Raw genomic sequence first — 13,052 nt, 5'->3', positions numbered from 1 at the left:
ATTTCTTGAAACATCAATTTAAGATATACCATATGTGTAATTTTCTCATCATTGAGCACAATTAATTTCTTAAATTGTTTTTAATCAAGCAAGCTGGTGCATATTAACTACCAATGTGGCATAGCTGCACCACAGCCCAATTCTGATCTGCGTTTTTGCTGTGAAATTAACAGTTGATGCCCATTTTGGAAGCTTTATATAATGCTCCTAGGAGGTCAGCTAATCAAATCTACATGTTGCTGATTATACTTCTGATACTAAGCCAGGATTCTTCCTTCAATGCAAGCATTCATAAGATGGTAAGAATTACATCTGTTTGCCGTTTGAATTTTACATTAAGATTGTATTTGACATAGATTGTGCGGACAGATACTGCCTGGTGTTCCATGGTACAAAGAACGCCTCCTTCATCAGACATCTCTTGGTTCCCTGATGGTCATTATTCTCATAAGGACTGTGCAATATAATCTGTCTAAGTTACGGGTATGACTTCATTGAACCATCTTAATTTTCTGCATATGTTCTACATTTATGGTTACTTTGTTGAAATTTTTATGCAAAAGTGCTATAGCATGCTGCATATCTAACTTGAAAATTGATGATGCCAATTATGATAAATTCCTTTTATAAAAATTTCCTCCATTTAAAGCCTCAGATCTTCCAATGAAATTTAATTTCTTTATTGTGAAAATGTAATATATCAACAGCCCATTCCACCCAACCTACCTTTATTGGTCAATGGTCTTTAAACCAAACACCCACCCCTAAAAATAAGGGTTGATGGGTTCAGTACCTTAATGGTGTGTGTGTGTTTTTTTTTGTTTTACTTACCTTTTCTTTAAGGTAAAGGTGAAAATAAATAACCACTGATATATGTAAAGGTAAAGACGAAAATAGATAACCACTGATATATGTCAGTTAATTGACAATTTGATGTTTCACAAAAGTAGCTGAAAAAATAGCTTTTCATTGATGATTTTCTTATGAGCATTTTACATTAAGATTTTGTTGATACGCAGGATACATACTTACTTTTAGCAAAGTCTTACTGTTATCATTTTTATTAAATGCTTAAATGTACAGGATGTTTATCTCCACACAACTTGTTTGGCAACATTGGCAAACATGGCACCTCATGTCCACCGTTTAAGTGCATATGCATCACAGAGGCTGGTCAGCCTTTTCTTTATGCTCTCACGCAAGTAGGTCACCATGTTCATTTTATTTTTTCCAACCTTATATTTCTTTTTGCTTCATTTTCATGTATAATGATCCTGTACTTGTTGCCCCTAATGTAACACTGTATTTAGGTATAACAAATTGGCAGAGCTAAGAGAGAACAAGGTGCAACTAGCCAAAAGCAACTCAATAGAAGGAAACAGTCTTTCAGACGATGTGGTCTGAAACACTTACAACTCACAATTTTATGCTATTTGGATGGCATTCCTCTTTATATTTTACAATTTTTTGCTAATTTAGATTATTTTTGTTGCAGTCAACTGAGTTGCATATATACACCGACTTCCTGAGACTTGTTCTTGAAATTTTAAATGCAATTCTGTCATATGCCTTGCCACGGAATCCTGAGGTATCATCTTTTGGTTTAGAAAGGATTTAAGTGACAGATTGTTTTCTTTAATTTCTCATTAACGCCTTTCGTGTTTTCTGAATATCTATGAAATTGGGCAGGTTGTATATGCAATAATGCATAGGCAGGAGGTCTTTCAGCCATTCAAGAATCATCCACGCTTCAATGAACTACTTGAAAACATTTATACTGTATGCTCCAGAGTCTTTATTATAAATTCTTTTTTTTTTTCTTTTGCTTAGCAATTCTGCAAATTGTTATAGGCAAGGTTAGGTGGCTGCTAAATTATATGTAAGATTCTCTATGTATCTGATTCATACTATGTGTTTTGTGTGTGTTTGACTTCTATGGTCTCTTTGGTCTTTTGTAGGTATTAGATTTTTTTAATAGTCGCATGGATGCCCAAAGAATGGATGGTGAATGGTCGGTAGAGAAAGTACTACAAGTCATTATTATTAACTGCCGATCTTGGCGGGGTGATGGGTTGAAGGTAAAAGAAATGGAAAAAAATCATAAAATAAGTAGTCCACTTTACATTGTGAATATTCTCTAGAGGATTAATATTCATTGTTTTCACGGTCTACTATTCTGATCTGTCAGATGTTTACCCAATTACGCTTCACTTATGAACAAGAGTCTCATCCTGAAGAGTTCTTTATTCCATACGTGTGGCAGCTAGTCTTATCCCGATGGTATTGTTCTTGCATTCCCCTTTCTCCTCAAGTATTATTTTATAGAACTCTACTCAACCAAAGCCAATGTCCAACTAATTCGCATTAGCTGAATTATCATGTTGGTTTTGAGCTTCTTAACCTTATATGAATAATCATCACCAACGTCATATCACATTGCTGATAAATTGAAGGTCACTTGCCTATTTTAATGATTTTTTTTTCTCCATTTGTCTGTGATATGCAGTTCCTATTTGTATTACTGATTTCTTTGTTTTTTCTGATCCCCTTTATTCAGTGGATTCAGCTTCAATTCAGGAGCCATAAATTTGTTTCCAATTGATCCACCTGTAGAAGTAAGTATGTGATAGATTTTATGAAGAAGATGCTTGATCAATCATAGCTAATCTAATAAAATACTTTCTTTTTTATGTGTTGGGTGAATGTATACATGTGTGTGTGTATGTAATATCATATTTTTGTTAAGTTGTTACTTCTTAATATAATTTTGGACATGGGCAGGACACTCTCTCCCCTGATTGCACTCCTGCCCTCAAATTGACTGTCCACTTTTCAACAATCACTTTCTCCTTCTCACGCATTATGTATTTTTGGTTTTGTTTTCCTCTCTTGCTTGAAATTGTGAACTTTCCAAGCTTCCGAAGGAAGGAGGGAGGGAGGTCCAAATAGTACTTATTAATAAGAATGAGGCTGTTGAGTCACATGTTTATGGAGTTGTGGTTTGGTTGTGCACCTTTCTTAAATCAAGCTATTCAATTTCTGGTGAATTTCATGTAATACTGGTATTAAAACCAAACAGATCTTTCCGATTCAAGGTGAAAAAATACTAAAACATTATTTGTCCAGAGATCATGCCTATTACTCATTTCATTATTCTTCTTTTCCATTATGGGGGCGTTAAACTGCCACAAAAGATGTATTTCTTGCCAGTCATATCTGATAAAATGCTCTGTATCTCCTAACCTTATATCATTAGAAGCTTCAAGCATAATGGCTTGTTTGGATGGAGGGGGAAAGGAGGGGGAGTGGAGGGGAGTCGAGTAGAGTTTGCTAAAATAAGTTAATTTTGTTCTAAATCTACTCTACTCTACTTTACTCTACTCCCCCTCTCTCTCCCTCAATTCAAACGGACCATAAGTGCAAAGAATTTTTTTCCCTCTTATTTTCTGATGCAGCATTTGTACCAGTTGGCACTTGCCTCCAAAGCATGTACCTCAAGCTATTAGTTATTTCTGTGAAACTTGTTAAATTAGTTTAGTCCAACCTTGCAGTTTTTAGTCATTAATTATTGGCTATGCATTATGTCTGGTATTTCTGGTATTTAATGCATTATGTCTAACTAGTTGCTGGTATTTATTTTCTCTAATGTAAGCTAGTTTATTTCCTTCACTAATCAAGTGATTATAATTTCCAATAACACAATTCTTGGTTGCAGAAACAAGACACTGATGGAGGGGTAACCCATAAGCACCACAATGGTGATTTGAACATGCATGGACTTCTCCTTGATCCATAATGGGTGCAGCGCATAATGTTACAACTAGAGAGATTCATGTTCTTGGTGCATATGTAAATATATGAAAGAGTAAATGTATTCTTCTAATTCTTTCTGTTCATATGTTTGCTACACTGTAGAGTCCTTCCCATACATAAACTTGAAATATTCAATGTAATGAATAAGAGACGATGCTCAATTCCATTTGTATACCATAATTTTCCTAGAAAAACCACAACTTTACCATGTTCAGTAATTAATTTGGGCTGCCCTTTTATATTTAAGTGATGATATATGGTTAATGAGGCACAAGTTGGACAAAGTCATTTGACAATGTAATACAGCAACGACGAGAGTAGACAAACATATTTAGAGAGGACCACTACTTTTGATAGACTCATTTGCATGTAAGTTTCTATTCCTTTATAAAATTAAAATCTAATTTACTTAAAATAGATTACATGAGTTGCTTTCCAAATTACATGGAAATTAAATATTTATTTACACAAGTTGGCTCGAGTTAGCACATCAAAAACCTTATTCCTAAATAAGGGTTCCACTCTTGACATACTCAGTAAAGGCTAGTGCAACCGAACTCAACATGGCAAACCTCCCATTCCACATCTCAGCATCTGAGGTTATCAACTCATCTGACTTGGACTCCATGCTGATTCCCTTAAACAACGGAATTAGAGATGCAAGAATGAGCACAATGCTAGTTCCTAAGAACCAAGGGATCTCACCATTGGATATCTGGGCAAACATATCTTGGCCATTCGATAACTCCACTACTATTGCAGCAACAAAGCCAATCATTGCTAGCCTGCTGTTAATCCTCTCCGGTGTAGGCCCACTGAACGCTAACAAGTCAGAGAAGTTTGTGCTGACCTGTCAATCATAATGAAACACATGTAAAAAATTAATCTTAACTAATGTTATACACATAACCGTTAACAACATTTTTCATAACTATTGAAATAACTTGCTGTGCTTGGTGCTTAATAAAAGTAGGATCATTTAGTAGACCCAAGTAAGAATTATGTTACTTCCATATGAACAAGTCATGTTACTAGTTATAATTGTGTCTATAGTATTACTCAGAAAGTAAAAAAATAAATAAACTTAAAAAAAAAAAAAGTTTTTCACAAAATCAAGGTGACATAATTTAAGTTGTGCATAATTAAATTTGGATTGATAATAAATTTATGTGAAAGTAATTTTGCTCCAGTTATAATTTGCTGAGCAAGTTGTGAAAAAAATTTAATGAAGCAGCTACCTTGGGTGTTGGTTGAGGGGATGTTCTCACAGACTCTGGTTGCTCTTTTTGCAAAGTGCAAAGACAAAAAATCATACTGTCATGAACTTTACTTAGAAATCATTCAGCATATCATAATAATATAAATGTTCAATTATTTCCATCAAACTTTGAATTTTCTACAAAAATAAGAATAAAAATATCATGATGCATAGATTTCATTACCTTTGCTATGCAACGCACTTGGATGCTAGCATATCTTGGCAATGTGGCACAGAACTAGTGGGAATAATTAGAAACTGGTTTACCCTTGTAGACCTGTTTGAAACTACACGGGTCAAAGGGCTTGCCAAGATGGATTGCATTGCAGATGAGGCTGCCATTATCAAGAGCTTTTATAGGACTTACTAATAGGCTATGATTGATTCAAGTAGGTAGTAGAAAATGAAGTAGTAAGTGGTTGTGGCATTGAAGTACTGTTTACTGCCCATCAAGATTGTTTTTTGTTACAATATGCAGTGTACTTGTGTTTAGACTTTAGACTTTAGATACAGTGTGTGTTTTCAAAAAGGTCATTGGTTCACATGGGTTCACTTGTCCACACATGGTGGTGTCGGTTCTTAAAGGATGTGGCACTTGGGCTCATCAGAATGAGTTTGCGGCCCAAATGGTTTGAGGTTTTCACTCTTGATTTTTGAAGGGACTATACCATTCCACATTTCCGTGTTCTACTACTAGCCTCTCACATTGTGCCACGGTTTTTAACTTTGACATCACTAGCAAAGTTTGATGCGCAATTGATTTGGTTAGACAAGCAACTTTTTTGTTTGATAGGAAAAGCTTGTAAAAACTCACTGTTTTCTTTTCCTTTTTCTATTGGTTGCTTAACTCATAGTTCAAAATGTTAATGAACGTGTATTTCCTTTTATCACAGTGCCATCATTCCTCATTAGGCTCGAATTTGATTGTCTCAACCAATTTTGATTATAACGAGATATGTTACAATTTTTATTTTTTTTAATCAGGAAATATGTTATACATTTTGTGCATGGGGAAGTAGTGATTTGAATGTTATGAGTTACTTAAGCAAACACATTTTAGATTAAATTACTGTTTTGGTCTCTAAAATTTGCATGAAGTTTATTTTTCTTCACATAAGCTATTGAACCTGTTACAATTTTGTGGTAAATCAAAAGATGAGACAATCAAATCTTAACTCTATAATTTTAAAAGATTAGACTCTTCACATGCACTCTTTTGTAAAAAAAGAAAAACCTTAGTAAGATTTTCGTAAAGATGTTAAAAAACAGAAGGATATATAGATATCTATCCAATATCTAAAAGTTGAAGCATAACATTTATTGTTACTATGTTCTTGTTAAGTCATATCCTTATAGTATTTTGGTCCACTTTAGTCCGTTCAGTCCAGTTTGATGCTGCTTTGGGATGAGAGATTTGTGTAGAAAGATAAGTTGCTTCATTGACAATTATGTTACATTCTTAGTGTAATTTTGATAGATTCTTTATAAAATTATATTTTTCTTATGTTATTAAAATCTTGTATTTTTTTCTAATATAAGTGATAGATTTACTTATATCTGCTTCATTTTTAAGTCATTCAAGACATATAAAAGATGAACCATTTGTAAGGAGCACTAGAAAAAAAATACCAACTACACATTGCATTATTTACAAAATATCTAACCTTATATAATAATTAAATATAAAATACATTATGTTCTTTCTAAAAAAATCTTACGAAATTTAAAACATTTTCTAGAAATAGCTTAATTTAACAAGTCTCAAGTCTTGACATATATAAAACAACATTTACACTGTCCAGAAGACTATGAAGCGTAATCAATGATTCACATTGTTCACAATCCTGCTCGAATCTCTCAAATCGATTAAAGGACCATACATGATACAACCATCAATAAAAAGGGCTAATGAGCAATTTCTTAGATTTGATATTTAGAAGCCAAATGATTAGGGTTGTAAATGAATCAAGCAGATCATAAAGAAACTTGGGCTTGGCTCGATTAATTTGCTCATTCATGTTTGTTCGTTTATAAATAAGGTAAGTTTGAGCCTTGGTTTTAGGCTTGTTTAATAAACAAGCTGAGCTTAAGTAAAAAAAATTTGTTCGTAAACAAACTCATGAGCTATAAGACTCAAGTTGAGCATAATTACCCATAACACATCTTACTATGACATGGCTAACATGGGACCACTATCCACTACCTTAATTTTTTCCTTCACTCTAAACTGACCAAGCACCATTTTAGACTTTAGTTACATTTTTTTTTCAATTTAAGTAGGTCACATATGGTCCTTCCCCATCAATCATTTGATGCAAAATTATGAAACATGTTAGTCCTTTCCTATTCATAATAGTACAAACAAGTATTTTTTTAGTTCCTCACCATCTAACGTAGATGTAAAAATTATATTTTGAACAATTGTTGAAATTATAGACAATGAATGATGAATGGATGGATTTAATTGTGTAAAGTTGTAATTTGAACAATATCTAATTATATGTGGGACTACAAGCATGATAAAATGAATATGCTATTTTTTTAACTTTATTTTTGAAGATTTAAGCATTTGATAATGTAACTTTGTTAGATCTTAGGCTCAAAAGCTTGACCTAAGCTCGAGTTTAAGCTTGACCCAAGCCAAACTCAAGTATTTTAGCTTTCCCACGAGCTTAAGCTCAAATATTATTTTAGGCTTGTTACGAGCTTGAGCCAAGCTTGAGCTTTTGACTTTTACTGACGAACCGAGCTCAAACATGCACTACTCAGCACAGTTCAACTCGTCTACTGCCCCTAAATGAAAACCTGTTTCCAATGTCTTCTATCAAATATCAATGATAAACCATCTAACAAGGCCGAAAATTCTAAAATGGTTCGTGAGGTGATTTATTATGCAACAGCTACATAGAATACATATAGGAATGATTCTCACGCTTGTGGTCCATGCTTATAAAAGAGAAGGACACTATCATATATGCAGCCATTAAGTCCTTTTGTATTACATGGATTGCACTTGTATTACTAAAAACAGGCCTATTACATATTACTAATTGCAAACTCAAGTGATGTCTTAGAAAATGTAATATAATTATTTTATAAGAATATAATTTAAAATTAGTAGGTTAAATAGTGCATGTGTTTTTTAAAAGTATTTTTTATTTTTATAAGTTTTATGTAATGGAACCTAAAATATATTTAGCATTAGAAATATATATAATTTGTATGGACCAAAAAATCTAGCGGCCCAAGCCCACTTAAAATAATGAGTTGTACAGTTCAATCATGGTCTAAAACGTTGAATTTGTAAAAGAGAGAAATAAACAACAAGAGGGGAGCTCTGCCCGAGGATTCAAATAAGGAAGAAAAGGAAGATGTTATTAAATGGATGGGCTAATTTCTCAATACAAATTGGCTCGAGGAGGCCACAGTTACATAAGAAATGTTACTATTTACTCTCCTCTCTCAGAGCTCTTCTTGTTTTCTTTTTCGTTTCTTGATCTTTGTGTCCGAATCCCTCTCTCTGTGAACCCTCTTTCTCTTATATATTTCCCCCTTCATCATATTTCAACCATCCATCCTTACCTAACAAACTTTCCCTCATGACACTTATATCTTTTTACACCTGAAGAAGGTGGTGGAAGGACTTTGCTTAGCTGTGACTTACACTGTTCAGGTCACTTCTTCATTAATGAAACTAATAAAGCTGTTGCCCACCATTTAATGCGGAGGCAACAAGCTACTCCAAACTAAAAGCTTCCCTATGATCACTGATTCTCTCTCTTCAGATCCTTGTTCCTACTTGGAACGCCTCAAAGTCCTTCGACTCATCCCTTCTCTCCTGAGATGACTTTTCTCCTTGGGCCTGTGGACCACGGCATCCCCACTATTATACTGCAACTCTTCAACTCCATCCTCGGTTTTTGGACATCCACATGATTTAATAAAAAAATCTAAATTACATAATTATAATGTTGTTTTATATAAATGGAGAATATGTTATTAAAATGATTTTTTTATTAAAAAAAATTATTATAATCGATTGACTAATTTGAACATATCCAAATATATATACCCATATTCTATGAAACACATGTAACATGCAACATTAAATTTAAATTATTATATAAGTTTAGAGTTGAAATTGTAGTGTGTCTTTGTGTTAAAACCCTTTTTCCTTTCCTTTGTGCGTGTGTATTTGTTTTTCAAAAAAAAAAAAAAGTTTAAAATTGTAGCTTTCTTTTTTTCTTTTTCTTTCAAAATATAAATATAATGTCTATATCATTGAAACTTGAACTTTAAGGTAATATTGTGAATATTTGTCATTCTTATTCGTTTTTTAGAACTCAAATTTCTAACTTCTAATACCTAAACGATTTGTTTTTTTTTTAGTAAAAAACTAAAAAGTTTGCACTAAATAAAATAAAATTTCATACTTTTCAATCCAATAATTAAGAAAAATAATATTTTGAACCCACAAAAAGAAGCAATTTAAGGCCAAATTAGTTTGAAATGCATCAAAGTAGATCAACTGGACTGAAGTAGACCATAGTACAAAAGACTGAATGAACTGAATTTGCTAAATTGATATGGCTTTGTAAAAACAACAAATGCTAGGATTCAAGTGGTCATTTCCTCGCTTCGCTTTAAAATGGTTGTAAAATATCTACCACGAAAAGTTTGCAAGTATCATCTAAAATACAATCTTATTCACTGTGTTAAATAAATGTGAACCGTCGAGCTTAAATCTTTCCAATCTTTCCACATGGTATGGCAACATCGAGAGTAGATAAATGTAAGATTGAATTTAAAATTATCTTTCTAGTAAGGACCACTAGTTTTGATAAACACTTTTGCAGATAATTATCTATTTCTTCTTGATAAAATTGAAATCAAATTCACTGAAAATTGGATTACATGAGTTACTCTTTCCAAATTACATGGAAATTAAAATTATCATTTATACAAGCTGGCCTGAGTTAGCACATCAGTCTCAGAGACCTAAATAAGGGTTCCACCCTTTACATACTCGGTGAAAGCTAGTGCAACCAAACCCAACATGGCAAACCTCCCATTCCACATCTCAGCATTTGAGGTCATCAACCCCTTTGATTTGGACTCCACACTAACTCCTTGGAACAAAGGAATCAGGGATGCAAAAGAGAGCACAATACTAGTTGCTAAGAACCAAGGGATCCCACCATTGGATATTTGGTCAAACACATTTTGGCCATTGGATAACTCCACTGCCAATGCAGCTACAAAGCCAATCATTGCTAACCTGCCATTGATCCTCTCCGGTGCAGGTCCACTGAATGCCAATATGTCGGAGAACTTTGTGCTAACCTGCTAACAGTGAAACGTGTCAAAATACTCTTAACAATGTTGTTAAGCATAGCTGTAAGAAAACCAATATTTCTCACAACAATTAACACGACCTGTGCATAATAAATGCGATATCTTTAGTGAACCAAGTAAAAATTATGTTACTTTGTGGTAAGATGTCATGTCAACAGCTAGAGAGGGCAGATACTTCCTTTTTGTTCAAATACTGGAATTCTGTTTATATTCAACACTTTCCAATCCCCCATAGGGGATGATGAACAATTGTCTAATTATTTTTTATTTTTTATTTTCAGTTTTTCTCTCAAATTAAATTACACTTAACAATATATTATATTAAAATATATTTAATAATTAATTAATACACGCAATATTATACATATATAGGAACGCTGCATTGTATCTTAGTATTTATTTAAAGAATTACGCATATTGTAGCCTACCCGTACCTGCAGACGTATCTCTACTTCTTAGTGGAAGAGATACCTCTACATCTTAGATTAACGGTTATATTAATTAAGTCTCTGACATTACTTAAAAAGTTTAAAATGAAAAAATTTGATACAATTTTTTTCACAAAATTAAGGCGAGATATTCTAAGTTGTGCACGATAGAATTAGGATTAATAATAAATTTATGTGAAAGTAATTTTGCTTTAATTATAATTTGCAGAACAAAGGTCAAAAGAGTTCATGAATAAAGAATAATTATGTGTGCTTTAACTATTTGGTAAAAAATGGATCTTCAAGAAAATATAGTGATATATATTTAGGATTTCTAACTCGAAAAAAGAAAAAAAAAAAGAAAAAGAAGAAAAAAACAACAACAACAACAACAAAGAAGTATCTTTTGGGTCAAGGGTAGGTACCTTGGGTGCAGGACGAGGGGTTTGTTGTGGCTGAGGTGGTGAAGGTGAATTTGTTACAGGCTTTGGCTGCTCCTGCTGGTCCTCCTGCAAAGTGAAATGCCATGGAATCATACAGTCAGAATCTTTACATAGAAATCAATTAGCAGATCATGTTTATTAAATAATTTCTATCAAACTTTTGAGATTTCCACAAAAAGAAAAACAAACAAGACTTTTCATTACCTCTGCCATGCAACGGACTCGCATACTACTAGCATATCTGGGCAAATGTGGAACGTAACTAGTGGGAATTAGAAACTGGTTCACCCTATTAGTAGATCTGTTTGAAACTACACGATTCAAAGGTGGTCTTGCTAAGATGGATTGCATTGCAGATGAGGCTGCCATTGCCAATTAGAGCTAGCTTAATGGAGTAGGATATGGATTATCAAGTGCTAGGAAATGAGGTACTAAAAGTGGTTGTTGTGGCATTAATGTTATGCCTGGAAGTGACATTATATAGAGAGTGTGTTGGAGGGGCAAGCACCAAGGAAGAGCAGTGGATATTTAAGGAGCCACGTCGTTCCATATATATTTTCAAAAGGACATCGGTTCACGTGGGTTCATTTGTCCACACATGGTGGTGTCAGCAATAGACGTGGCACTCGCCTTCACCAAAACTTTCTACCACCGAGTTTGAGGCCCATATTGCTTCCCAGGTTTTCACTTTGAAGTTTGAAGGGAAGGAAGGGACTAGACTATTCCACATTTCTCTACGTACTACTCACCCTATCATATTGTGCCACGGTTATGTACTATATTTCACTACTAAACTTTGAGAATGAAACTTTTTAAACTTATCATATATATATATATATATATTTTTTTTTTTTGGAAAATTTAACAGTTAAATTTTGTATTTTTTATGTTCTTAACATCAAATTTCATTTAAATTGAATATTATTTATTATTTGATTAATAAACTTATTTTTATACATAATTTTAAATCATAAAAATTTAAAATTTTAACATTTATTTGATGAGATAACAATTAATCTTTGATCTTCTTGAAATTTTACATGCAAGAAGAATATAATAAGAACATACAATCTAATTGTTAGATTTTCAAAATTTCAATATAGAGATATATGAAAAATTTGTAAAATTTCTCTCCAAACTTAATATTTAAAAGATATATACTATTCAATTCGGTTAAACAAGCAACGTGAACTATTTGTATCTTTCTCTACTAAGGCAAAATAAAAAAAGATAATTATTTTCTTGAGTACGTTTGTTTGGTAGGAAAAACTCGTAGGAACTCAACTTAAAAAAAAATAATAATAAATAAATAAAATTGTGGCTAAACTCAACGTTCAAAATTTTAATAAATGTGCATTTCCTTTTACCATAATGTGACATATTTTCAAATCAGGGTCGAATTTGATTATCCGAGCCTATAATATGATCATAAAGAGAGAGCGAGATATATATATATATATATATAGATTTTTTTTTTTTTTTTGATAATAGATATTTTTTCATTTTTGTGTATGAGGGAGTAGTGGTTTGAATGTTATGGATTACTAAACTACATATTCAAACCGTTACCTTTTACTTATTATTATTATTATTATTATTATTTTGGTGATAAATCAAAAGATGAGACAATCAGATCTCACTCTCTTTAATTTTAAAAAGACTTGCCTTCTCACATGCACTCCGTCGTAGAAAAAGAAGAATTTTTGTAAGATTTTTCTAAAGATGTTGGAAAACCAAAGGATATGTAGATCATTA

General features: G+C 32.7%; 2 protein-coding genes across 2 annotated transcripts; one reads left to right on the top strand and one right to left on the bottom strand.

The window, feature by feature from the left end:
* Positions 1 to 146: 146 nt before the first annotated feature.
* Positions 147 to 3,985, top strand: LOC112016408 (uncharacterized). Its single transcript, XM_065767904.1, has 10 exons — positions 147 to 299; positions 370 to 483; positions 1,084 to 1,202; positions 1,311 to 1,398; positions 1,496 to 1,588; positions 1,690 to 1,779; positions 1,959 to 2,078; positions 2,189 to 2,280; positions 2,558 to 2,615; positions 3,716 to 3,985. Exons 1-10 carry the CDS (start codon positions 177 to 179, stop codon positions 3,794 to 3,796), a joined length of 978 nt encoding a protein of 325 aa, XP_065623976.1. The 5' UTR covers positions 147 to 176; the 3' UTR covers positions 3,797 to 3,985.
* Positions 3,986 to 9,919: 5,934 nt separating this feature from the next.
* Positions 9,920 to 11,782, bottom strand: LOC112016400 (early light-induced protein, chloroplastic). Its single transcript, XM_024048964.2, has 3 exons — positions 11,502 to 11,782; positions 11,280 to 11,363; positions 9,920 to 10,414 (listed from the first exon to the last, which is right to left on the bottom strand). Exons 1-3 carry the CDS (start codon positions 11,664 to 11,666, stop codon positions 10,070 to 10,072), a joined length of 594 nt encoding a protein of 197 aa, XP_023904732.1. The 5' UTR covers positions 11,667 to 11,782; the 3' UTR covers positions 9,920 to 10,069.
* Positions 11,783 to 13,052: the final 1,270 nt, after the last annotated feature.

The sequence above is a fragment of the Quercus suber genome, unplaced genomic scaffold, assembly GCF_002906115.3.
Source record: "Quercus suber isolate HL8 unplaced genomic scaffold, Cork oak 2.0 scaffold_859, whole genome shotgun sequence".
Taxonomy (NCBI): Eukaryota; Viridiplantae; Streptophyta; class Magnoliopsida; order Fagales; family Fagaceae; genus Quercus; species Quercus suber.
Note: the sequence above shows the minus strand (reverse complement) of the source record. Positions and strands in the feature narration are given on the sequence as shown.